At 38.6% G+C, this 24,685-nt stretch overlaps 2 protein-coding genes across 3 annotated transcripts in view; one reads left to right on the top strand and one right to left on the bottom strand.

Annotated features, from left to right (window-relative positions):
• Window positions 1-10,260, top strand: part of LOC140242406 (MAP kinase-activated protein kinase 2-like) — a 50,212-nt gene extending 39,952 nt beyond the window's left edge. For both annotated transcript variants that reach the window (XM_072322152.1, XM_072322145.1), the window contains 5 exons: window positions 766-969; window positions 1,931-2,006; window positions 3,633-3,843; window positions 7,312-7,395; window positions 9,745-10,260. In XM_072322152.1, coding sequence (XP_072178253.1) covers window positions 766-969; window positions 1,931-2,006; window positions 3,633-3,843; window positions 7,312-7,395; window positions 9,745-9,876 — 707 coding nt within the window. In that variant the 3' untranslated portion in view covers window positions 9,877-10,260. The remainder of the gene's footprint in view (window positions 1-765; window positions 970-1,930; window positions 2,007-3,632; window positions 3,844-7,311; window positions 7,396-9,744) is intronic.
• Window positions 10,261-19,226: 8,966 nt separating this feature from the next.
• Window positions 19,227-24,085, bottom strand: LOC140242396 (protein kish-B-like). Its single transcript, XM_072322134.1, has 3 exons — window positions 23,946-24,085; window positions 21,377-21,508; window positions 19,227-19,887 (listed from the first exon to the last, which is right to left on the bottom strand). The coding sequence occupies exons 1-3, from the start codon at window positions 23,953-23,955 to the stop codon at window positions 19,805-19,807; spliced, it is 225 nt and encodes a 74-aa protein (XP_072178235.1). The 5' UTR covers window positions 23,956-24,085; the 3' UTR covers window positions 19,227-19,804.
• Window positions 24,086-24,685: the final 600 nt, after the last annotated feature.

The raw sequence follows: 24,685 nt of genomic DNA, 5'->3' as shown, positions 1-24,685 counted from the left end.
ACAAACGTAAACATGTATTAACAGATTGCAGTGAGGAGCGATATATCCAATCAATGATTCCTCTTGTACCAGCTTTTGTATCTTTATCTCTTTTCCTCAAATATGAATCAGTGAATAATTGAAATTTGAGATTTTATTTTGTGTGTGTGTGTGTGTGTGTGTTGAGTGCTGTAATGTTAACTTCTGAATACATGTAGACATATGGTATCTTAACAGTGCTTGCTGACAGTTTATGGTCTTTGATGAATTCTTTATCGTTGCTGGGGCGACAAGACCTAGTATCTACAAAATGTGAGATGTTCAGGAGAGCAAAAAAAAAACAAAACAACCAAACATGGCAGTCAAAGCACTATATTAGATGGGATTGCCTTCCTTTTGACATGCTGTGGTAGCTTCATTTTTAGGGTGAGACTGGTAGGATTTGGACAGGACATCACTTAACCGATTATCTGACCATTAATCCAAAAAAGTCACTTTCACCAAAATTTGAGATACATGTTCTTGTTACCCCAGCGACGTTATGCTATACTTCTTGTGACTGTGACACATTTTTTTTTTTCCAAAATGTTTTTAGTGTGTGAAATGAATGTACACATTCTTCCTGCGTAATATCACAAACTAGAGTAGTTGTAAAGCCAATGATGTTACATTGTGTCCCGTGAAAAACATCAAATAAGGGTAATTCAGAGTGGAACTTTTTAAACAACGCCTTTTCTGTGACATACAGTAAGTCCATCAATTTTTTTTCCCCCTTCGTCCTCACAGAAGCGGCAGAGATAGTACGTAGCATAGGTCTGGCGGTGCTCCACCTCCACAATATGAACATTGCACACCGGGACCTCAAGCCAGAGAACCTCCTCTACTGCGACAAGAAAGCGCAGTCGCTGCTCAAGCTCACCGACTTCGGTTTTGCCAAGGAGACGACAACGACGAACCTCCAGACGCCGTGCTACACACCTTACTATGTCGGTATGTCACAGCCCCGTATTATTGATAGCTTGATCGGCGTGCATATGATTGGAGTGAGGAATATTCCGTGGCAGCACTGAATTAGAATGCCTGTTTCTGAGAACACTTTGCTTTCTTTGTAAGACGCCGCTACTGTGGTCATAATAAAGATGAGGATAATGCCGATTAGCCATGTGCATATAATGCCGTGTAGTATGACAAATTGTAATTTCAGGAAAGAATGACAACGAGTGTCACTGGAAAGATGATAAACCTCAGTCCATTCATTGAGGGAGCATCATGCATTATCACAAAGAATTCTTTCCAAAAACAAGGCATGTAGCGTGACTCTGCCCAACGACTGCTGGTGTCGAAGGTCTGTAGTTACAAAGTTCTGGCATTGTGCAAGCATAGTTTGACCTTAATTGACCTCAGTTGATTAGAGGTGACTTTTGTCTTTCTTTTGTATCTGCTGAGGAAGCAGTTAGTACTTCATATTATAAGCAAGCAACCACTGGATCAAGGGCTTTAGATCCCCTCAGAAGGATAAGGCAACGAGGAAAGAGTGCCTTGACTAGGGGCGCAACCACTTAGGAGCCAAAGGACACGTACCAGGAATATTTTGATTGATATGATTAAAGGGTCTTATCTGCTGAGCTACATGTACAACATCCTCAAATATTTTAAAGAGAAACATAATGGAATGCTTTAATAGCGTAGAATGACTTACTGGAATTGTAATGTTTGTTGTGCAAAGTTATTGAAGCAAAAAGCAAGGGAAAAAAAATCCCCTAGAGCTCTGTGTTGACATAGTTGGTTTCAGTTTCTGAAAGAATAGAGCGAAAGAAAAGAATCTGAAGGATAAGAAAACATTACCTAATGCTGCCGACTCCGTTTTTTATGTTTCATGTGCAGTGTGCAGAGAATAAACAAATGATAAATGAATGCTGTGTAAAGCTATTCTATCTTTTGCCCTTCCTAGCTCCCGAGGTTCTTGGCCCAGAGAAGTACGACAAATCATGTGATATGTGGTCGTTAGGCGTCATCATGTACATTCTGTGAGTATCCCGTTCCTTTCCGTATGAAATGTCCAATTAGCTTAATCATTCCTGTAGCCAGCCTGTTTGCATTTTGTATAAGGCATTTTATAAAAATGCCACTGAGAGGATTAGATAAAGTCTTAGGCAGATCACAGGATTGATTTTGTGAAATTTGGGCTTCTTTGTTTTGATGCAGCGATCAGACAAGACATTATCTACAACTTGTTTGTATGTAGATACAATATATGAATATCTGATGTAAGTCAGCTCAGCTTCAATGCATGGTAGGAAGAAATAGGAAGTGTTCTCAGAATTCTTATCATTGCAGACCCACGAATGCAACTTCCTTCTGAAGATTAAGAAAAAAGAGGTTTTTATGTGCCTATATATCTGTTATCTGTGAGAGATTGTGATGTCATATTATCTTTAAACATTGAGGGGAAACCCCCTAAGGAAGAACTGTAGGTTGCAGATAAAAATCCACTCAGTGTTATTGTTGATCTTACCTTAAAAATAGTCAGGATGGACACTGCAACACTACACAATTGTATGTTAATCTGGACATTGGAAAGTTTGTCACCCTTGCTTCCGTGTAACTGAGTTCATGGATAGTTTTCTTTCTCTGTAATTACCTAAGCCTGAGAAAATCTTTCTTTGAATTGTGTAAGGGACTTTACTAAAAAATATTTTCCACTTCAGCAGAAATGGCATACAGATCCAGGTTTTACCTTACGAAGCTCTTTAGCAAGTCATGATGAAGTCTTGTGTCAGGACGTTCAGTTTTTCTTTTCTTTTTTTGAAATGATTTTATTTCATTGGTTAGTTCCCATCACATGGTTTGCAATCTCTAATGTGGTTTTTCTTTCCTGAAAGAAATTTTCTGTTACTGAGCTCTCAATGATGCAGCTTACTCAGAATTTTGTCAATCCCAGGCTGGATGGGGCTGCCAATATTAACATTTATTGATAAGTTCTGATGCATGCTCAAATACTCATACATGTATTAGAAAGATGATAACAAATCATTAATGCAGTTACAGAGGTTCTCGATGAAGTGGAAGTGTCTCATGGAAGAGGAGTACTTTAATCCATCTTTGATTTGCTTGATGTAATTGGTTGGCTGCAGAGTTACCAAACATGCATACAGCAGCATACCAGTCTCAGTTGTAGGAGAGGATTAATGCAGTATAGTTTACAAACTTTGTTTTACCTTGATGACTGCCATATTAGAAAGGAAGATAATGATATTATTAAGATCCTTTGTTTTAAAAGAGGCAGAGATGCCAGATATTAAAATTTTGCAATATTTTTCTGCTGTTTTTTAATAGCAAAAATACTGCAGGTTTCATTGAAAATACTGTCTTCCCAAAATTGTATTGTTGCATGTGTCTATTGCAGTAAAGGTCAAAATACAGTTTTTCCACCAAAATGCACATTTTCAACCCCCAGAATAGTGCAGTGCAGTTTTCATGGTTGACATCCCTGAAGAGGGCTTAAATTGTGTGTAAGTTACAATAGTTCATGGTTGCTATGGCAGTGACAGGAATGCTCACAGCAGATTGGCTGTTGCCTAGCTGTTGTCATGGCTACGGCTTTCATCGTGAGTTGTGATCACTCATGAAGAGTCTATCGTCTTGTCCGGTAGGCTTTGCGGCTTTCCGCCGTTCTACAGCAACCACGGCATGGCCATTTCGCCGGGCATGAAGCGGAGGATCCGCAACGGCCAGTACGAGTTCCCCGACCCAGAGTGGAAGAACGTGTCGCAAGCTGCCAAGGAGCTCATCAAGAAACTGCTCAAGACGGACCCGGCTGAGCGGCTGACCATCGTGGAGTTCATGAATCACCCGTGGGTCAAGGTGAGCTCAAATATTTGGACACTAACCATCTGACCTATGTGGATGTGACCATGTTAAAAAAACAAACAAACAGAACTTTGTCACTGTTTGAAATTGTGAATGTGGTAACACAGTGTGGATGTAAGCAATCTATTACAAGATCGATGCATTAAAATTCAATTGCCTCTCTGTAATCAAAATAACTGTAATGAATGGAGTAAATTCAGACAAACAGTATTGGGGTAGTTTCAGCTAAATTGGATATATATAATAAAGAAAGTTTAAAAGTTTCACATGACTGCCTGGAATATAATGATACTGGTCACCCTGCAAATCAAATGAAGTGACATCTCACAAATCTCCCGTTGATTTGTACAGAAAATTATATTATAAATGTCAGGTTTTTTGTCAGTGGTTTTTAGCAATCATTGATGACCAACTACATCCCTTATACTAATCATTACTAAGTCAGTGCAACACAGCAATGATGAGGATTTCCTCCCCCCAAAACCCCCCAAAAACAACAAAACGAAACAAAGCAAGGAATTTAGGCAAAATATATGACGGGATAATTAGAGACCTTTGAGGCAGCAACATTGTCTCTGTGTCTAATTTTCATAAGCAGTTGTATGCAACATTACTGTTCTTTTTTTTTTTTCAAGCATAAGGAACTTTAAAATCCAATAACTTTCTTTTGATCGTTTATGTTCAAATTTGATATAAGATTTACTGTCATTTGTGTGATTTGACTCAGTTTGGACAGGGAGTGGAATATTCCACCCAGAAGGTTGATTTGTATCAAAGTGCACCTAAGCTGCATGAGAGGAGCTCTGTGGACAACTCTTTTGTTTATGTTGTGTCTAGCAAAAATTCGAAAATGCAAACACCCAAACCCCAAGAAAACATGCCACTTCAGGAAAGCTGTTCAATAACACAGGATGAATTGCAAATCATTTTGTTTTCTTTTCAGAAGAATACATATGAAAATAGCCCAGTCTGATGTCACCCTATTTCATTTTCGCTTTGATTGCTATTCTTTCCTTTCATAGATAGATTCACAAAAAACAAAAGCACATTAACGTCAGCATTGGAGTGTTGAGGATTTATTGTGTAGACAAAAACCAGTAATTCCCCTCTGAATGGTTGTGTCGGCCAGTTAATGTTATTACCTCCGCTAAGGAAGGAGGAGGTTAAGTGATCATCGGAATTGGTTTGTCTGTTTGCAAAATAACCAGAAAAGTTTTATACAGATTAAAATGAAACTTGCACAAAAGGTCGATATTGACACAAGGAACACCTCATTCAATTTTGGTAGTGATCCGGGAATTTTTATGGAATTTTGAAGGATTTTTCATCTTTTAAGCATACAATTGTATAAGGTTGACGAACTTGGGATTCAAGCTGCGCGTACTGGAGGTTTACATATGTACACTAGGGCAAGGCGCCTTGCAATAACGTAGACAAAAGGCTTCTACAGCTGTATTTTGAGAAATTACATGCGTGTAAGGGTAGAAATAAGTTGCTGGCTTGGCAGAGGTCTGTGTTGTCTGAGTGCATTTCTAGTTGATGCAAAGTTGTGCATTTATCATAGCAAGACAATAGCACTGTTACTGCAAGCCTTTCCACCATTAGCTAGTTCCACCTCAAAAGAAAGAGAGATGGATAGGTAAATAGAAAGAGGGAAAGAGAGAGAATGAAGAGAAAGAGTATAATTCATGTCAAAGTTTAGCTCAAAGTTCCAAGTTTTCATTGAGATTTGGAATAACTCCTTAAGTTTTTGGTCATTGTGATTTGACTAATAGTTCATTTAATCCAGTACCGGTAGTCATTTCCATAGTGTAAAAACACTGAAGAGCATTCTCCATTGCCAATGTTATAATTGCATGCCACAGTATGAAATCTGTCTAGAGGTACATCACGAACATTGAAAAATGTTTATATTCAACATTGAGAAAAAGGAGCTGAAAATAGTGAGAAATATCATTACATATACCTGGTATACATAATACGAGTAGTAATATGTGACATATTACAATACTCATCTAGAAATCATGTAAAACATCAAGGTTTAATAGGTGTAAGGCTTTGGAGTGTGACATTCTGTTGGGTAAACAAGTTCAGAATTTTAGGGTCCCGATACAGAATAGATTTGTGTGATTAAGATGAATGTTCTAACTGTTGAAAGATCATTGTCTTCAGCCATACTACATTCATATGAAAGCATTGGGTGCCTTCTAATCCCTTAGATATACACACAGTTGAAGTCCTCCGTGGATGTTGCGCTTTAATCTTTGAGAAATGTTTATGGCTTTGGCCACTACAAATGGTTCGTTTATATGCCCATCACGGTGCTCCGAGATTGAGAATTACTGCCGCTTCTCACTGCAAGTACAGCCCATGATTTATACACCCCAACGGGGCAAGGGCAGCATACTCAATCTCCCCCTACCCTTACTACAGGGCGGACTGCTGGGTTCGTGCAGTATATTACGATAGATGACCGACAGAGGCATATGATGACGTGCCGCAGTACAAACATGGTGCAGGGTCACTCTCGCGGCAGACAGATCATGTGTCATAAGACCCCACAGGCCTGTAGTAGGTCTTTTTACTGTTTTAATTGCCTCTAGTATTGGCGTGATCTGGCATTGCAAATTTCTGTATTGGGGGAAGGGGACTTGTTCACTCCTGATGAGCTGAACAGATTGGTATATTGGAATGTTGATTAGTGGTGGGGGGGGGGGGGTGAGAGGGGAGATCAACATGGGATGGCATTGTTACAGTAGCTCCCAATCTCTAACTGCAGGAATTTGTCTGTGAGTCTTCATTACGGTATTGCTTGATTCACCCGTGGTATTAATAAGTTTAAAGGTAGATATCATTATGGAGGATTAGTCAGATTAATGTAATTGCATGACTGTGATGTTTGAGTGTATGTGAGCCATTGAAACACTCAGCTGATTAAATGTTGTAGATAATGATTGCTCTGTACCCATCCAAGAATTAGTCCATTCTTGTGGGTGATTTGTGAGTGACACTACCAGTAATCACAACCATCACCAACCCCATCACCAAGTCCATCATCTCTGCCATCACCACCATCATCATCATCACTATTGCCAATCACATTGTCAGTGTCAGCTTTTTCTGTATTAGCAGCATCTTACAATGTATGTGTATGAAGCTGTGTCATTGTTACTATTTCTTGTGTCATTTCCATTTACTACCATTCTTGTTTATGTTGTTTTCATCATCCATTTCATTGTTACTGATGTCTTTCTTCTCATATCAAAATGTTTTGTCATCGCCATTATAATCATAATCATCATCATTTCCTTCTCAGTCATATGCATCAAAGAAAACTTCTTTTCCATCTCACTGCTCCATCGTATGGTATTTAAGATGATCACTTTTATCCTGATAATCCTATTGACTTATATGACTCCTCATCTTTCTTTTTCATTGTTCTGTCTTCCCTTGTTGCCATAGCAATACACCAATGTACCTGCCACACCCCTTCACACCAGTGATGTCATGAAGGAGGAAGGCCAGGACCAGTGGGCAGACATCCAGGTCAGTTCAGAGAAATATATTGTGCTTGGAGAGAGAGGAACAGAAGTGATTTGAGACTAATGTCTGTAACATGAGACCGAGTTGTAGATTACTTATTTGATATTCTTAAGGGGGGGGGGGGGGGTGGAACCCGTGTGCACAAAAAAATTAAAAGATGAAAGATGTTTCAGTGTTGCTAATATGTCAACTTTGAAAGAAGTCATCCCATAATATCTGTCAGTAGAAGGAGGGAAAAAATAAGTTGCAGTTAAACCAAATTGATGAGGGAAAAAAAATGTATGATGACTTTAAAATTGAAGTAGAATGTTTTTGGATATTGTCTTATAGTGATTTTTCCCCATCTTGTAATTGCAGTACATCTTGCCATGTAGTGCAAGTGACAAGAGATGTAAATATCATTTTCCAGAAATATCAGTACTTCCATGATATGACTGTAAATATTTCTGTTTTAAAAAGCAATTCAAGAAATCATGGAAGTGAAAAGTTTAATACATATTTCAAATTTGTATTTCATTTACTGTAAAAGTGAAACCTTTCTCGAGAGTAATTATGGGCTTGTGAAGTGAATTTCATGTGTTGTTCATTTCACCAAATCAAAATATAAAACAGTATTACATATATCAAGCTAGCAATTTGCATGCTTTAATTGTCCTGCTAGTTTCATTTAAGGCAAATATTTTCACACCACAACTATTTCCGCTTTCACAGTATGTATCGGAAATAATGTAATACGATCAGAAATGATTAAAAGGGGGAGAGTGATTTACATTTGCATATCGTGTATTTCAAACTCTGCCATCTATCCAGTAATGTATCAAGAGCCAATTAAAAAAAAAAAAGAATTAAAGCAGGCCTATTTGATGGTATTCGAAATTACCAATACACTTTAGCTTTAGTGCCTCAAAATAGTTTTGATATGTGAGTTAGGGATAGAAACAACCAGTGTAAAGATATTAATCAGTATAATCAATGTTAGGTATTCTTAAGTATGCAAAATGGGAACAATAGTATAAAACTGTTTCTAGAATAAACCATCTACAATGTACAGTTATGGTGTATTGAAAGAAATAGTGATACTGCCTTATATTCTAGGCTTTATTTCTGAATTTTTAGCTCACCTGAGCCAAAGGCTCAAGTGAGCTATTGCGATCGCCCTTCGTCCGGCGTCCGTCGTGCGTCGTGCGTCGTGCGTCGTGTGTCGTCCGTCGTCCGTAAACTTTTTACATTTTCATCTTCTTCTTGAAAACCCCAAGACCGATTTCCATCAAACTTGGCAGGTAGCATCCCTAGGGGGTTAGGAACTCAATTTGTTAAAATGGGCACCATGCCCCACCCAGGGGGCCCCAGGGGGGCCCAAACCCCCCAAAATTAAGGAATCTGTAAAAATCGTCTTCTCTAGAACCAGAAGTGATAGAGCTAAGTTAATACTATGAGTTAGTACATTGATGACTGTACTTTCAAGTTTGTTCATGGCAGAACCAAGGGTGCCCCCCTTGGGACCCAGGGGAGGGGGGTGGGGAGCGGTCCTAATGGGGCCTAAATTGTACATTTTCATCTTCTTCTTGAGAACCCCATGACCCGTTTTCACCAAACTTGGCAGGTAGCATCCCTAGGGGGTTAGGATCTCAATTTGTTAAAATGGGCACCATGCCCCACCCAGAGGGCCCCCAGGGGGCCCCAAACCCCCCAAAATGAAGGAATCTTTAAAAAATCTTCTCTAGAATCAGAAGTTATAGAGCTAAGATAATATTATGAGTGAGTACATTAATGACTGTAGTTTCAAGTTTGTTCATAGCAGATCTAGGGGTGCCCCTCTTGGGGGCGGGGGGGGGGGGGGGGGGGAGGGGTGTTGGGAAGGTCCAAATGGGGGCCTGAATTGTACATTTTCATCTTCTTCCTGAAAACCTCATGATGGATTTTCGTCAAACTTGACAGGTAGCATCCCTAGGGGGTCAGGATCTCAATTTATCAAAATGGGCACCATGCCCCACCCAGAGGGCCCCAGGGGGTCCCAATCCCCCCAAATTAAGGAATCTTAAAAAAAATTGGGCCCTTTTTTTTTATTGTACATTTTCATCTTCTACTTGAGAATGCCTGGTCAAATTTTAGTAGAGCTGTGAATGATTTAGATTAGTGACTGCGTGAAAGGTGAACTTGCGATACTCAGGTGAGCGCTAGACCCGCGGGTCTCTTGTTATATGGTAGGATGTTTTATGATGCAACTGACCTACACACATGCTTGTGATGACTCAATCATATTTTAAAATCACTACTCCCAATGGTAAATAATACCTGTGAAAAACATTTCCTTGTAGTAAACAAAGTTTTTGGTCCCTTCCTTTTCCTTAGGATGAGATGACCAACGCCCTGGCAACAATGCGAGTAGACTACGACATGATCCGTATTAAGGATGTCAACCTCTCCTCCAACCCGCTTCTCGCCAAAAGACGCAAAAAGGAGCTCGCGGCGCAACAGGAATAGCGTTCCGTGGAGATAGTCAGCAGAGATACGTCCTGGCAGGAAACCGGATTCCACGTCGAATGAAGACGCCCCATGACAATGAACTGTGCCACTGACACATTGTCATTATATTTTCCCCGTACCTGTTTGCGGAGTGTGAACAGTGGTAGTCTGAGAGGGCAGTATTACACAAGACGTCTTTCTCGGTCGATGCGAATTGTTTGATTTAGCAGAAAGTGGGAGCAGTTTTGAGATGGAACAGATTCATGCAGGTGTCTCAGTGAGAATGAAGCAGGTAGAATGTTCTGAGATGAGGGTAGATGACATGTATCCAAAAATATGAAATAATAGTGATGATACTCCTTGAAATGAAGATCTCGTAGGCAGGAATAAAAGAATAAATATGGCTCTGATTTACTGTGCATTGTTAAAATATCTCTGAAAAGTGAGTTATCCTGGCACATAGACTACCTGGTAGTCTTATCCATTCATTCATAGGAGTTTGTATATTGCGCCATGTACCAAATCCAGCCGCATTCTGGGAGATATGTTTCTAGTGCAGCCGTGGCTGGCAATGTGGGCATTGGACATGCAGTATCTTAGCAGGAGCTACTTAACTCTGCAAAGTGTCTGCTGAGCATTAGTGTGCAATTTCTCCCTGTTGCTATGGATTGTCGTCTTGGGTTGATTTTAAATATCGGACAGTGATGATAATAATAATAATAAATGACACTTATATAGCGCTTAATACTGATATTTCTAAAGCGCATAAGTATCAAGTATACTTATGCTAAGTCAAGTATATTGTGTATGCCATATATTTAGTGAGTCAAGTTTTTTTGTAAATCGGGACTTTCCGACAATTTTGCGATTGGTTGAATTTGTGATCAGGGAGTGCAGTAATGAAGAGAGAACTGTACACGGGCACATCGCATTCATGCCAAGATCGGAGTTAATAATTTTGTGTGTTGTTAAATTCGCAGTGAAATTCGTGTAAATGAAAGCCTTGCAAAATATGTGGCATATACTGTGTTCCAAAGAGCAGCAGGTCAAGTTTTAGGAGACTTTGTAATGCCAAATACTTTTGGTGACATATTTTCTGCACCAGTAAAATGGCTATTGTGTTTACATTGATGCTTTTGGCGAATGCTTCACAACCATCATTTGACTGTGTGGGAGGTACTTTTTCTTTTGGCAGTTGGGGAAGGAGGAGTGAGGTCTTGTTGCAAGTAACTTTTGCTCACTATTAATACCTCATGGTTCACCAGTGTTGACATTAGCTGTTTATTTGCCAAAGTCGTGCTTAAGTAATATTCTTCCTAATTCTGGGGTCAAGCTTGTGAGGAAACACGGTGCCCTCTCCTGTGCTTGCACAGCATGTGAGACTTTGCAGTAGACTCATTATCTTGCGGCCACTGGCGTGATCTTGACGTAGTCATTAATCATCACGACTACACTAATTATGAAGCTTGCCATGTGCAGCATCCACCCAGATGAGCCTTATGTATGGTGGACACTAAACGAAGAAGAGGAAACAAAAAAGACAAAAAGAAAAATAAAATCAAAACACAGGATGGTAATCTTTTCCAAATAATCCATTCATTGGATTTCAGTTGTGTTCGACCTGTACCTATTTGTTGAGGTGCCCAACAGAGGAATAGAAATTGTGATGACTTCTTGCAATTTTGTGAGTGATGTTGGCCATGCGGTGTGGCACATTAAATGTGAAAAGGCTGTGGATGTCATGAAAGAACTTCTTCTAGAGCTCAGAGCAGAGAGATAAACCAAGCATGAACTTCTATTAATTCTTCTTGCCAGAGATTAATTTTACATTGTTAAGGATTTTTCATTATTCTCAATTGCTAATTTTCTACTTTTCCCCACAGTGTTTTTTTTTTTTTTTTTTTTTTTTTTTTTAATATTGTAATTAAGGCAATATTATTTGTTCAGGGAATAAAGCAATGTAAATATATTTTTCTTAGAGCACATCAGTTTTCTGCACTCTTTTTATATGTCCTAAATGCCAAATTTTGACTAGAGTATTGTTATCTTTAATGAACCCTTTTCTTTCAAATTACGTCTTCTTTACATTGCAGAGAAGTTGTTTTATCAAGTGTGGTGGGTTGAAATTACGTGATATTTGAAGAAAGATTATGCATTACAGTGTACAAATCATCTTTGAAGTTTGGACTCTACATGTGTTAGTATTGCTTGGAGAATTCAACCAGAAGTGTGTGCAGTATTCTAGCAGTATAAAGTTTGAACATTAAGATGACATGTCAAAGCTTTGAAAGTGGTGTAAAGGGGAGAAGAGATGGATATTGCAGAGCTGTTGATGTGACTGATAGTATCGATGTTGTCATGTGTGAAGAGACCAACTCATCTTCAGCGTCTCTGTGGTCTTTGAAGGTGCTCGTCACGAGTACTGGACATGTACTCATCATAATCACAGGATGGAGCTGCTTGCCCATCTGCAAACTAATGACCTCTGTACTTGGAGTGGACATTTTAGCACAGAGCTCATTTCGTAGGTGGTTTTGCTCCTTTGTGTCTGTGTCTTGCAAATGAAATTGCATTTTGATTGAATATTGTAATCCTTACTGTCTGTAAAGACACAGGAGAAGACTTAAAAAGGCATATTTGAAGCAAGATAGTGCTGCAGCTGTATATTTCTGTACATTTACCTTCCAAATCCATCGAGAAAACTTACCAATAAGCGTAAGTGATGATCTGAGCCGGGTATTTTGTAGTGTCTGCCGAGCTTTTACTCTGTGTGTACATAGCAATCAGTATGATGTGATTTGTAGTTGCATTTGGTTTTCCTGGTGCCATGTCAGTTATCTAAAAAGAAATATTTTTATTCTCTCTGTGTCTGAAAAGATCATGACCGTTGTGATCATTGGCTGTGTTCTGTAAATGATGTTGCTGAAATGGCAAGGCAGCACTTTTAAAACAGATCGAAATGACAGAGTACCGACAGTGGAAATTGGTGTTACCATTAACATCATGAAGTGTTTAGGATAATATGAAATGAAGTGTTTGTAACTAAATATTATGCGACTTGACCAATTGATTGATGGTGCCCACACTTTGTACACGTTTACATTATTTTTCACATTTGTAAAATATTTTAAAGCGCATGAAAGGTTTGCCAGTGCTTTTGATGCGAATTCAGTCCACTCGCGCTTGATTCTATTCAGTCAAAGACTGCTATCGGTCTGACGTTACATCCAAACTTTACTGTTCATAATCAGCAATGTGGAGAACTCACCTGGCATGTTGTGTGTGCTACCTCAGCGAAACCAGATCAGACTGACATGAGAAAGAGAAATATGTGTACTGGCTGTGATTGGCACTACAATGCTTTTTACTGGTCATTTTTTACAGAGCAGTGCCATTTGATCTCTTTTTATTCCTTCAGTTTTATTTGTTGGTTTTATCTCTTTTATGATTATCATTTTTTTTTCTTTTTTGGTCGAGAAGGGGAGTGGATTAGTAGTGATTGCTCTGTTTGCATTTTTTGTAGTACATATATACGTATAGGGCCTTTATTATTATTTTTTTTTCACCCACTTCAAACCTCAACTAAGACTTCATGCTGAGATAAGTGCTTAACAACCCCTCCAACCAAAACGGGGAAAAAAAACAAACTTCAAGATGACATAAAACATTGATAAACAAAGAAATATCGCATGGGTTTGTTTTAGAAAATGGTAAGGAGATTCATAATGTTTGAGTAAAAGGAATAATTAATCAAGTGTCGATTATGAATTGGAGGAAGAAAATTGCAGTACTTGAAGCACTTTCTATAACTGGTTAGAACAAGTTTCTAGGCTGTTCAGCCATGTGAAGGAATCATTGTGCCCACTGCTCATTTGCCGTTTGCTGCCTTGATTTCAACACAGGCCAAGAGGAATATACAGTGAACCTAAGACGCATGTGATTTTTGCTTTTTAGTGCAACTTATGGTACTTGTGAAAGACCATTCTTCAGAAATGTCTACTTTTGTCATCCTTCAGGCCTTTTTGAAGATTTAGTGAATTTCTTCAGAAGAGCAAGACCCAGCAGTGAGATAGAATGTGCTCTATGGTTATTGAGCATTCCCATAGATGATTACAATTTGGTGTTAGTTTTTCCACTGTTTTGCATTGTTTTGGTTTTTTTTTTTAATAACCTTTGCCAGTCTCTTTTTGTAAGCGAATTTTGCATCAAAATACTAGTTTGTGAAATGTAATAGGGTTTGAATGCATTGGGGGCCACAAGCACAAGGTTGAAACCCAAATCTCAAGCATTAAGGTGATTTTAGTGAATCGCCAAAGCTCACAAGAACAATCGAATGAGAGAAAGGAACCGTTGTAGAGGATGACTGCAGAAATATTTCTTACCCAACATTTACAGAAGGCAGGTATTGTTCTTAATCTGTGTTCTCACAAGCTCAGAAAAGAATAAGATTTTTTTTTTTTTTTTTTTTTGGGGGGGGGGGGTTAGAAATAAGTTGTGAAAACAGAGGTCTTTTTACCTCACTGGGAAATTGCCGATAAGGAAAATAAACCTGTTGCTGCCTCTTTTATCACATGAGCTTGCTCTATCTTAGGAATGACTACTTTATCAATGATGTACACAGTGTACAAAGATATGATGAGCAGAGGAGTTTGAAATGAAGTTTTATATTGTTAGTGTGTATGTATTGGAAAAAAAAAGAGCAAGATTTGTTAGTAAATGTTTGAAACCATATTGGTTTTGACAACATTGTATTATATAGTAGATAAATAAACAACTGACACAATTGAATTGACACTCAAAGAAAAATATGTGAAGATTCGTGTTTCTGAGTCAATTGAGCTTGACTATCTATGTGTAGGTGATTGCATGTACCAATGTGTGTTTGTGAGTGTGCATGCATTTGAGGTGAACTGCTTAACAACATTTTCATTACAAAAAATGTATATGCACATCTAATGAGGTGTATAAATTTTCAAATTGTGAAATGCAAACCCCCAGAAAAACACACGCTGAGCAATCAACAAAGCATGCTGGAATTTCGGCTATTTTTATTGCAAGTCAGACAGAGACATAGAAAACAGTATACCAAAGTCAGCCTGTAAGTTCATGCTATGCAAACACATGGGTCTATCAAATGATCAACCTCAAAGGACTAGTGGCAGACGTACCTGGTCCCCATTTTTCGATGTCACTGCTTCTATTCAATATAACAATCTCTGCATGGTAAATCTCAAATTACATGTATGTAACTGAATTTCTACAGGGAAATGCAACAAAGATTTTTTTTTTCCCCCCCACAAACATCACGCACATAAGTTCAATATTGACACATTTGACATGGTAGTGATTGGTACACTAGGAAACTTTGGAATACATGTACATGTATCATAAAACTCCTTTTGCAGCACAGATAAGAAGGTAAATGATAATTAGTGAAGTACATACATGTATCTTATCTCCAATAATTTGATTGTACAATGACATCACAGGTGTATATCCTGATACATAAAAGTAACGGTCAACAGAAAGAAACTATGTTTACATTCATACACTGCAATGATTTGCACATTTTTGAATTACAGTGGATTTATGATGCTGAAATGATGCTGCTAGTGTGTTGTAGTCAAGGATTGAGGATGGGCTGATTTTGCTACAGCATGCATTTTCCATAGACCCTTGCCCGAGTATCGGGACTCGGGACTCATTCTCAACGGGTAATAAGATACAGTACATGGAACTTTGTATAGCTGAAGCAATCTAGTATACAGGGCTTGCATGATTTAATTAACACATGGTAAACAAATTGATTCTGGAAATGACATTGAACTAGCTGTGTTGGTACCCTGTTCATCCAAATGACTCTAAAGTCCATATTCTCTTTAATGCTACTGCAGGATATAATAGCTTAATATTGTTCATGAATTTCATTATACAAAATATTACACCGTACTTCTTTTCTTGTGTAAACATTTTTCTTTTGCTGGTAGTCTATGATTGTCTTGTGGGATAACAAAACTACACTATAAAATGAATGATGGGGATTTCTATAAAATAAATTTGAAGCCTTGCAACAAACAGTACCCAAAGCTCCCTGGCCATCACATCCAGCTAAACAAACTGGGGTGTTGGCAACTGGCATAAAAATCACAGGTCAGCTGACAAGATACCTGAAGTTGACAATGCACATCAAAATAATTAATTCAAAAAGAGAAGAGAAAATGTTAAAAACAACACCATTGTTCTTCAATAATCAATTCTTTGGAACTCTTCATAGTGAAATTTGGGAGGATTTTAACATACCGGTATGTTCTTATTAAAATATGTTATAGATGGCGACGTATAACTGATTGAAGGTCATTGAACAAATCTACCCATTTGTCACATTACATGTACAATGTATATATGATGTGACACACCAAGTCTGATGGATGAAAAAAAAAAGTACACATATTCAGGTAATAGTAGAACTTTACATACGGTATCTGAAAATGAGACTTCAATTCCATAAAGAGTAGTTCATTTTCTTGTCAATTACTGCCCTTCTTACACTTGCTTCATTGTACCATCATCATACAGTCAACCTTGTCGACCTCGCACAAGTCGAATAATCACCCAAGTCGAAGGTCTTTTCAAGTCCCTTCTCTTCATATTCTATTGATTTTAATCCCTCATAAGCCGAATTTTCTCTAAGTTGAAGCTATTTCTTCAGTCCAAATAGATTCGAGTTAGGCAAGGTTGACTGTATATTTTTCTTTAATGGGGGCATAGAGACATTAAAAGATTATGGTAAACACTGACCACAACTGAAGGCATCTGGGTGCATTCACTGGGGTGTCTTCCAAGGCCACGCCCAAAACGACCTTGGTATCTTCATACATACTGTAAGAGTAGGTGAACTGCACTGACTGGGACCCATATTTTGCCACAGATTTGATTCAGGCCATTGCTTTGCAATACAGGTTCAATGCTAACTCTGATGAAATCACACCATATCAGTGTGAAATTTTGCGTACATGCATTTTGCTATCTTAAAATTGCACTTATTTATATCAATTTTGAGGCAGAGTCTTCCATGATATGGCAAGGAATATTTCCCAAATCATTTGAATAAGCACAGAACAAAGTTTGAAACTGATCGATTTATCAAGCTCTGCTAAAATTTCACCACTGAATTCATTCACATGGTACATCATATCAATGTACCACCTTTTCATGGAAAAGTGCACAATTTGACTGACATCTTCTGATTCTTGATATGCCAAATTGTGCCTCAAAAAAAAAAAAAAAAAAAAATGAGGTTGCCCTGTCAAACTGTAACTACTCATACAAGTTCAGTGAAGCTGTATCAGATATTAGGTGGTCCACTGCAACAGAGGTGATATTTAGAATTCATATGTCACCAACCTTTGACTGCTGACCCTGAACAAACAATGTTGTTTGTTAAACCTAATTCTTCATAAGTAATTCCAATGTCATACTATAACTGGGGATCAAATTTAAACACACTTGGTTCATTGGACCATGCAAGTAAGGTTTGGAATATGATCATGAATCTTTGCCAAATACTAAAAAAAAAAAATGTCATTTATTCTTTATTTTTTGTCTTCTTCACATCACCCCTCACTACATTTACTGAAAATCCGATCAGCACTTTTCAATAACTCTACACAAAAGACAGACAAACTAATAGAAAACAGCAGTGGGATGGACAGAAGAACGGACGGACACTACTCCAAGGGGTGATGCGTCAGGAACTCTAGGTACAGAGGTTTTGAGGCAGACTGCACTGCTTGGTCACCTGCAAGATATGGCAAATACCATGGAGTTGATGCATGACACCCCTGCTCCAAAGCATAAAGGATTAAGTACATGTTTACATTCCAGATGGTCAAAGGATTTCCAGTACTCATATGAAATCAACTGTGTTTTAAGACAGCTTCAGATTTTCATTTAATTTGAAAAATAGAAATGTAACTGAAGTGGTATAACTCATATGAAAAGACATATATTAGCCTGATGCTGATAACACAAAGACATGAAATGATCAAACTTATCCTTGGTATATGATATGACCCTACAAGTATTCACTTGCTCAAGCAATAGTTTGACATTATGAAGCTTGTCATGAACTTGTTAAACTGACAATTGACATGATACACATACATACAAAACAGAATACAGTTTTATATATTGACATAAAAGGCAATGGTCCTCTTTTGAAATCAAGTCAGCATGTAGGCTTTAGAAACTGTTCTGACAGTGTAACCATTTACTGGTCACATCTCTCTCTCTCTTGATTATGAATTCTTGAATATACTGTACATATTCATATTCCAGATACCACTGAAATATAAAAGAGACAAGTCTATGCAGCAACTGCCATTTTCTCTGCCACCATCACCAAACACCGCAAGCTTGACATTCAGACCCATTGATAATGAAAGGCAGCACCTAACTATTTTTTTCCCCTTCCATATGCCTGCACCACACATTAACAAACACTCTACACAGAGATTTATATTTCACTGATACAAAAGCACTTGTGGGAAACACAAACTATCAAATATCTGTCCTGCGTCTAAAAATGAGGCGTATGTAATGAAGTCTGAAAATTTCCCAAACACATTGGAGGCAGGCTGGGATTAGAGAATCTGAACACAACAACTATGGAAATAAGTATACATTGTATATACTGTAAAAGTGGAAATTTTCGCGGTGTTGAAATTTTCGCGCATTTCGCGCAACCAGAAACTAGCGCGAAAATAAAAACATGCGAATATTTTTGCTTGCCATACGTTCCTGTGCGTGATGTCTTGATTCCGCGGAATTAAAAACACGCGAAACTCTTCTGACGCGGCCTAGCGCGAAAAATTAGTCGTGCGAAAATATCCACTTTTACAGTATATCCTCATTTCCCCAACTATAAAGTTGCACTGTTGAAATAAAAGGAAGAAATAGAAACATAATATTTTTCTTTTAAATCTGATTGTAATTGATGGAGAAATCAAGATATGACTACTGTAGCTCTAAAGGGTGTCAACACAGGAAGATCTAAGGAGGGGTTGATTGTGGATACTGGTAATGATCATCATTTTTTTAACATCAAAATATACTTAACTCTGTAATACCACATGTAAAGGAGCATACAAACTAACGCAATACATGACTGAATTTCAAGATTTCACATGATACATAGATTCACTGTATCTGCCCTGCATTCTAGAGAGTATCAAGAATTAACGGACATATTTCGTGAATGGTGGCTACTTGCAACAGACAATTTGAAAAACATAGAGTGACATCGCCTTCAGCAAACATAGCTTTCATGAAATATTTCTGCCAAAAACACTTAGAGATGACATTTTGTATTTTATCTGCGATCAAGATCACAGATTTGACACGCAAACGCCACGAAGTAATCACAAAACACTGTACAAGCCATTCAACATGCATCATGCACTGGATTCAAACTGCAACGAACTCGATGGTCTTGTGTTTTCCCTAACAACAGGTGAGTTCTGTTATCACATGACTCATATCCATACAAGTATAAGTCTGATCACAGTAATAGAATGTTTTCCTTCACTATTGGCAGCGAAAGCTCTCTCGCAGCTCATGGAAATGTCACTGCGATAATTACAATATACATTTTGACGGCCCATCTGTGCTGGGATGCCTGTCAGCTCTTCTTGCCAAATTATTTCTTCTTCCATGGAGAAAGATTGTGAGCATCAGTTGACTGTTCCACTTTTCAGACTGCCTTCCAATCCACCACTATGCGTCCTTTCTGGAAAGTTTGATGCTCCATCCATACGTGTCTTGTGTAACATCATCTTTCTACTGTCAAAAGAAAGCATCACTTTCTGGGGAGACAGAGAGCGAGGATGAAGGCCCATCATCTCACGAGAGTCCACCAATATCTGCCGGCATTTCTCTCCTGTGGGCATCATTTCAGGAACATGATGTAGACTGCCATGAAGATGCAACTCAGAGCTGTGAATATATGGAGCCTGGTCCCAATGATTGAAGCTGCAGCATCAGAGACACAAAGAGAAAAGAGTTCAGCACAGTTTAACCTAGTTATGCACTTTCTTTTGTAAGATTTATTTATTGATTCATGCATAGGGACAAGAGTGGGGGAGTGACTAAATATGTGAGTAGGAGCACAATATAAAGAGTAGTAATTTGATTTGTCAAACTGCACACACACACACAAAAAGATATGAACAGAATTATGATTACTGCAACTGATTGACAAATTGCCCTACATTGACATTAATAAGCACTTTCCGTCGATGTAGGGCAATTTGTCAATCAGTTGCAATAAAAAAAAACATCTCGATGGAAGAATTTCATGAATTTGAAAAATTATGATCACTTGAGTAGTTTTACATGCCTGGAAAGCAAGCACTGAATGCCGATTCAGAAATCAACAATGGGCAAAAGGGCTTTCAGTTCCAATAGAAGGACTATGTAATCAGGGTAAAGTGCCATGCCTGGGGCACGACAGCCGCAGTCAGAAAGAGACCTGAACCAGTGACTTCCTGATTGATAGCCTGTGGTCTTGTCTTCTGAGCCAGAACACTTATTCATGTCCAACAAAAGCTGCCCTGGGGCCTGTTGCATAAAAGTTACTATTATGGTGACTTTGCCATCCAATGGTAACTTCCATGGAATTCTCGATTCTGATTGGCTGTCAAGTATTGTTACCATGGTAGTTACCATTGGATGGCAAAGTTACCACAATACATGTAGTAACTTTTATGCAACAGGGCCCTGGTCATTCATTTAACTGTATGAATGCTGTTTTCACTTGTGTACATTTCCACAGATCCAACATTTTACTGTTACTCCTCAATAACACTGTGGGTTCTAAGAGACTGCATTTGTCATTCACAATATTAAAACTCTCACACAGCTAAATACTACAACATTAAAATCATATTTGCATTGTTGAATATACAACATTGGCATTGTTATTGAAATGACTGAAATCATTACAACTGCCCTATTAATGTACATTATGATATATGATTATTTTTTAGAAATGTTTTAGCTAATTCCTGATGTGCTTTAAGTATAGTCAACCTTGCTTACGTCGAAATTATAAGTTGAATAATCGCCAATGTCCAAGCTTTTTTTAAGTCCTGTTCTTTACATATTCTACTGATTTTAATCCTTTTAAAGTAAGTCTAATTTTTTTCTAAGTCAAAGCTATCTCTTCAGTCCAAATAGATTCGACCTAGGCAAGGTTGACTGTAGGTTGGAAAGGCCCAAGGGCATAGTAATTTTTGATTGCTTTTTTTCCTGCCTGCAAACTTATGGTAGTACAACAGGGAAGCCACATTTCTTGTACTTATGTATTATGCTTATCTTGTATGTGTGTTTGGTTTTTATTATTCACTTGTTTTGTCTCCTGCAAATGGTGAACAACAAAAAAAAAAATGAAAAAAAAAATAATAATAATAACAATAATGTTAAAATACATTGAATGAAGCACACATACTAGAGATCCCACCTTTGTAAAATACTCCAAAGAATCCTTTCTTCTCTGACAGGAACCATTTCTTGAGGCGAGGCACTCTCCTCATGTAGGCGCAGGTACAAATCACCAGCAGTCCAAAGATGATGAGTCCATCAAATGAGTATGCTAAAATCAATGAAAGTCAGTCACTTTGATTGCTAGATTGAGTATTAAATCAACATTTAGAACAGAGCTTTGATCACTACTATTTTTACTAGTGCTGGCAATGCCCATGGCCAATGCCATTACCTGAATTACCTACGATGATGCCCAGTACGTTGAAAACTTGTAGAGGGCTATTCAAAGGATTCAATCCTGAGCCTGAGGAGATCCATGTGATGTACTGTATCCACGGGATTATCAGCTAATGCAATCTGGATGAAATTTGTTATGCTTCTGCTTCCAGTGATCATTGAGCTTGGATTTGAAACTATTCACTGATGTTGCCTCAACAGCATCTGCACAAAGGCTATTCCAAGTATTTACTACTCTATGACTGAAAGAGTTCAACCTTTAACTAGTTTGACACCCTCCACTTAAACTTATGACCACGTGTAACATGATCATTGATGACAAAGAGAACAGCTGGATCAAAGTCTTCCATATCACGCAAAATCTTGAACACTTGAATCATATCTGAACATTCATGTCGATACTCTAGGGATGGAATCCCCAAATGCTTGAGTCTCTCAGGATATGACAACGATTTAACTTCTGATACCAACTTCATACCTGCCAACATTTCAAGATGATATATCTTACTCGTGGATTGAAAAAATCTTATTTTATATGCAAACTGAAGTTAAAAATCTTACTTTCGGTCAAATCTTCAGAAAATACACACGAAAGGTATATCTAAATATTTTTTAAAAATCTGATTTCTCTGACAGAAAATCTGATTTTGCTATTTTTAACATAAAAAATCTTACTGAATCTGATAAAATCTTACTAGTTGGCGAGTATGCAACTTCAGCTATGTTGTTCTCCTCTGAACTGATTCAAGCTTTTTCGCATCACTCTTTGAAAGTTCATTCCATACAAAAGAGCAATATTGCAAGAGTGGTCTAACAAGGGCCTTAAACAGTAGGACAAACACTTCCCTAGTCAGATGAGTAAAAGTCCTTTTCATCAGACCAAGAACTTTATTCGCCTTTGCAGCTACTTTGTGTACATCAAGAGTAAAATTGAGGTCAGGAGAAAAGTAAAGCAAGTGGCCCTTGATTCGACAGGGTTCCATGAATAGACCACTCTTACAAATAAAAATTCACTGAAATTCATGAATAAAAAGTGGCGCATATCAAGTGCGAAATTCAAACTATGCAACTACCTCCACACGCGTTCCGAAGAGCACAACAGTGGGCCACGTCGCCGGGCCCCCAAAATCATTGTCGTGACCCTCCCGGGTCAACTCGCATCAGTTCAACGGGTAAGTAACGGGTAAGCAAAGTTGCACAGCAACACAATATAGACTCGCTTCATTCCAAGTTTCGAAGTTACTTGGTACATTATACTATTACTACAACGTGTGGTGTAACTGTAAGTCGATTTTTTTGACTTACGCACAAGTCGAAAATCGCCTAAGTCGATGTGTTTTGCTCAGTCCCGAGAAGATTGACTTATGCGAGTTTAACTGTATACAGTTTCGCCCTCGCGTGGCACACGCGCTAATACATTCACATAGGCAGGGCGAGCGCACGGGGCTGTACGTCGCCAATGTCGAACCAAGGTCACCCGGTGCCGAACAATGGTCACAGGCGTTCGAACGATGGTTGCAGCACAAGCATATGGATCATGCACCCTATTTTGATTCCGCAACTTAAGATGTCGAATCAAGGCAAGGGCCACTGGCCATGCCACTTGGATCCTTTTCCTCTTTGACTGTCTCAATAACCTCAACACTATCGTTGTCATTTGAATGCATCTGATGGTGACACCGAGGATTTCAACGACCATGGTGCATGACATGACATTTCCCGTGATTGAATTTGAGCTGCCATATCTGGGACCAGATCTCAAGTTTGTGGATGGTATCCTGCACTGACAGCTGTAGACAGAAAGATCCGTCTGTCCGGAGGACTCTTTTATATTTTGCCATTAACGCTGTCCTCCATATATGGAGGGGATCCATGAAGCCAGACGCAGTCTCCGCGGAACATTCCCCGATGGACAGATACAGACCGATCTTTCGGTCAGTGACAGCTGCAGCAACTGTCTGTGTACAATTAATATCACCAGATCACCGGGCCGGGCTGGCCCGCCGGGATCACGGTCTCGAATGAATGAGGTTCAACTTCAAGTTCAAGGTTATGCTACACGAGCATGGAATTCTATCCAGTCTAGGTCTACACAAGACAATTCTAGACGTGATCTAGACCCCTAATGTGAGACTATTCAAATTGAAACCCTGTCCTGCTGTCCTGGATCAGACTCGACTCGGCTGTGGCCGAATCAAAGTAATCAACCCATCATTTATATCAACGAATGGGACTATTATCATCAGCTGTCGGAATTTCGAATGGATATCAGTACCACAACAAAGTTTCAAATGATACCAAGTTCTTACCGTTCGTCATCTTTGACTGATCGCTGTTTGCATGTTGCTAAAACTAACGCCAACAGATACAATGTCTGCGACAAATGAATTATGTTAGTTCTCTTTGCTCCTTACAGCACGGCAACGATTTCTCACACGTAGCATTTACATACGTGGCTGCTGGCTCGCTAGCGACCCGAGTAGTATACGGCACTCGCTCAGAAGAAAACAACGATGCGCATTACAGAAAGTCAGCCTGCCTCCCTCTGCGGCGGTTTTAATACAGGCTAAAATAAAAGTGGGACCCAGTACCGCAAACCGGTAACTACTAGTAATTAACCCGTTCCATACTAAATTCTCAAATCCCCATAGACTTAATACACAGGCCACCAGGTGCCCGTATGGAACAGGTTGAAAATTTGGGCAATCTGAGGAACGTGCATATGCTTCCCCCTTACTCCTTGAAATTACATCATGAAAAATAATTCAAAACACGTGTGTGTTTTTCACATGCGTACATTACCGGTACATGTGTGATAGATATTCATTATTCCAAGTTTCTTAATCCAAACATACGAAAAGGTTTGTTATTCCAAAACACACAGTAAAGTCCATATAAAACCAGACACCATGGAGTTTCATTAGAACAAAAATGTAAAAGGGTTCATTATTTTCGAACATTCAGGATGGTATTTTTAAGATTTGTCACTTCTATGGTTCTCTTAATATCGAAGGTCTGTTAGTCCGAAAATGAATTGAGATTAATTCAT

This window comes from Diadema setosum, chromosome 2 (assembly GCF_964275005.1).
Source record: "Diadema setosum chromosome 2, eeDiaSeto1, whole genome shotgun sequence".
NCBI lineage: Eukaryota > Metazoa > Echinodermata > Echinoidea > Diadematoida > Diadematidae > Diadema > Diadema setosum.
The sequence above is the reverse complement of the archived record's forward strand: the minus strand, read 5'-3'. Positions and strand labels throughout refer to the sequence as shown.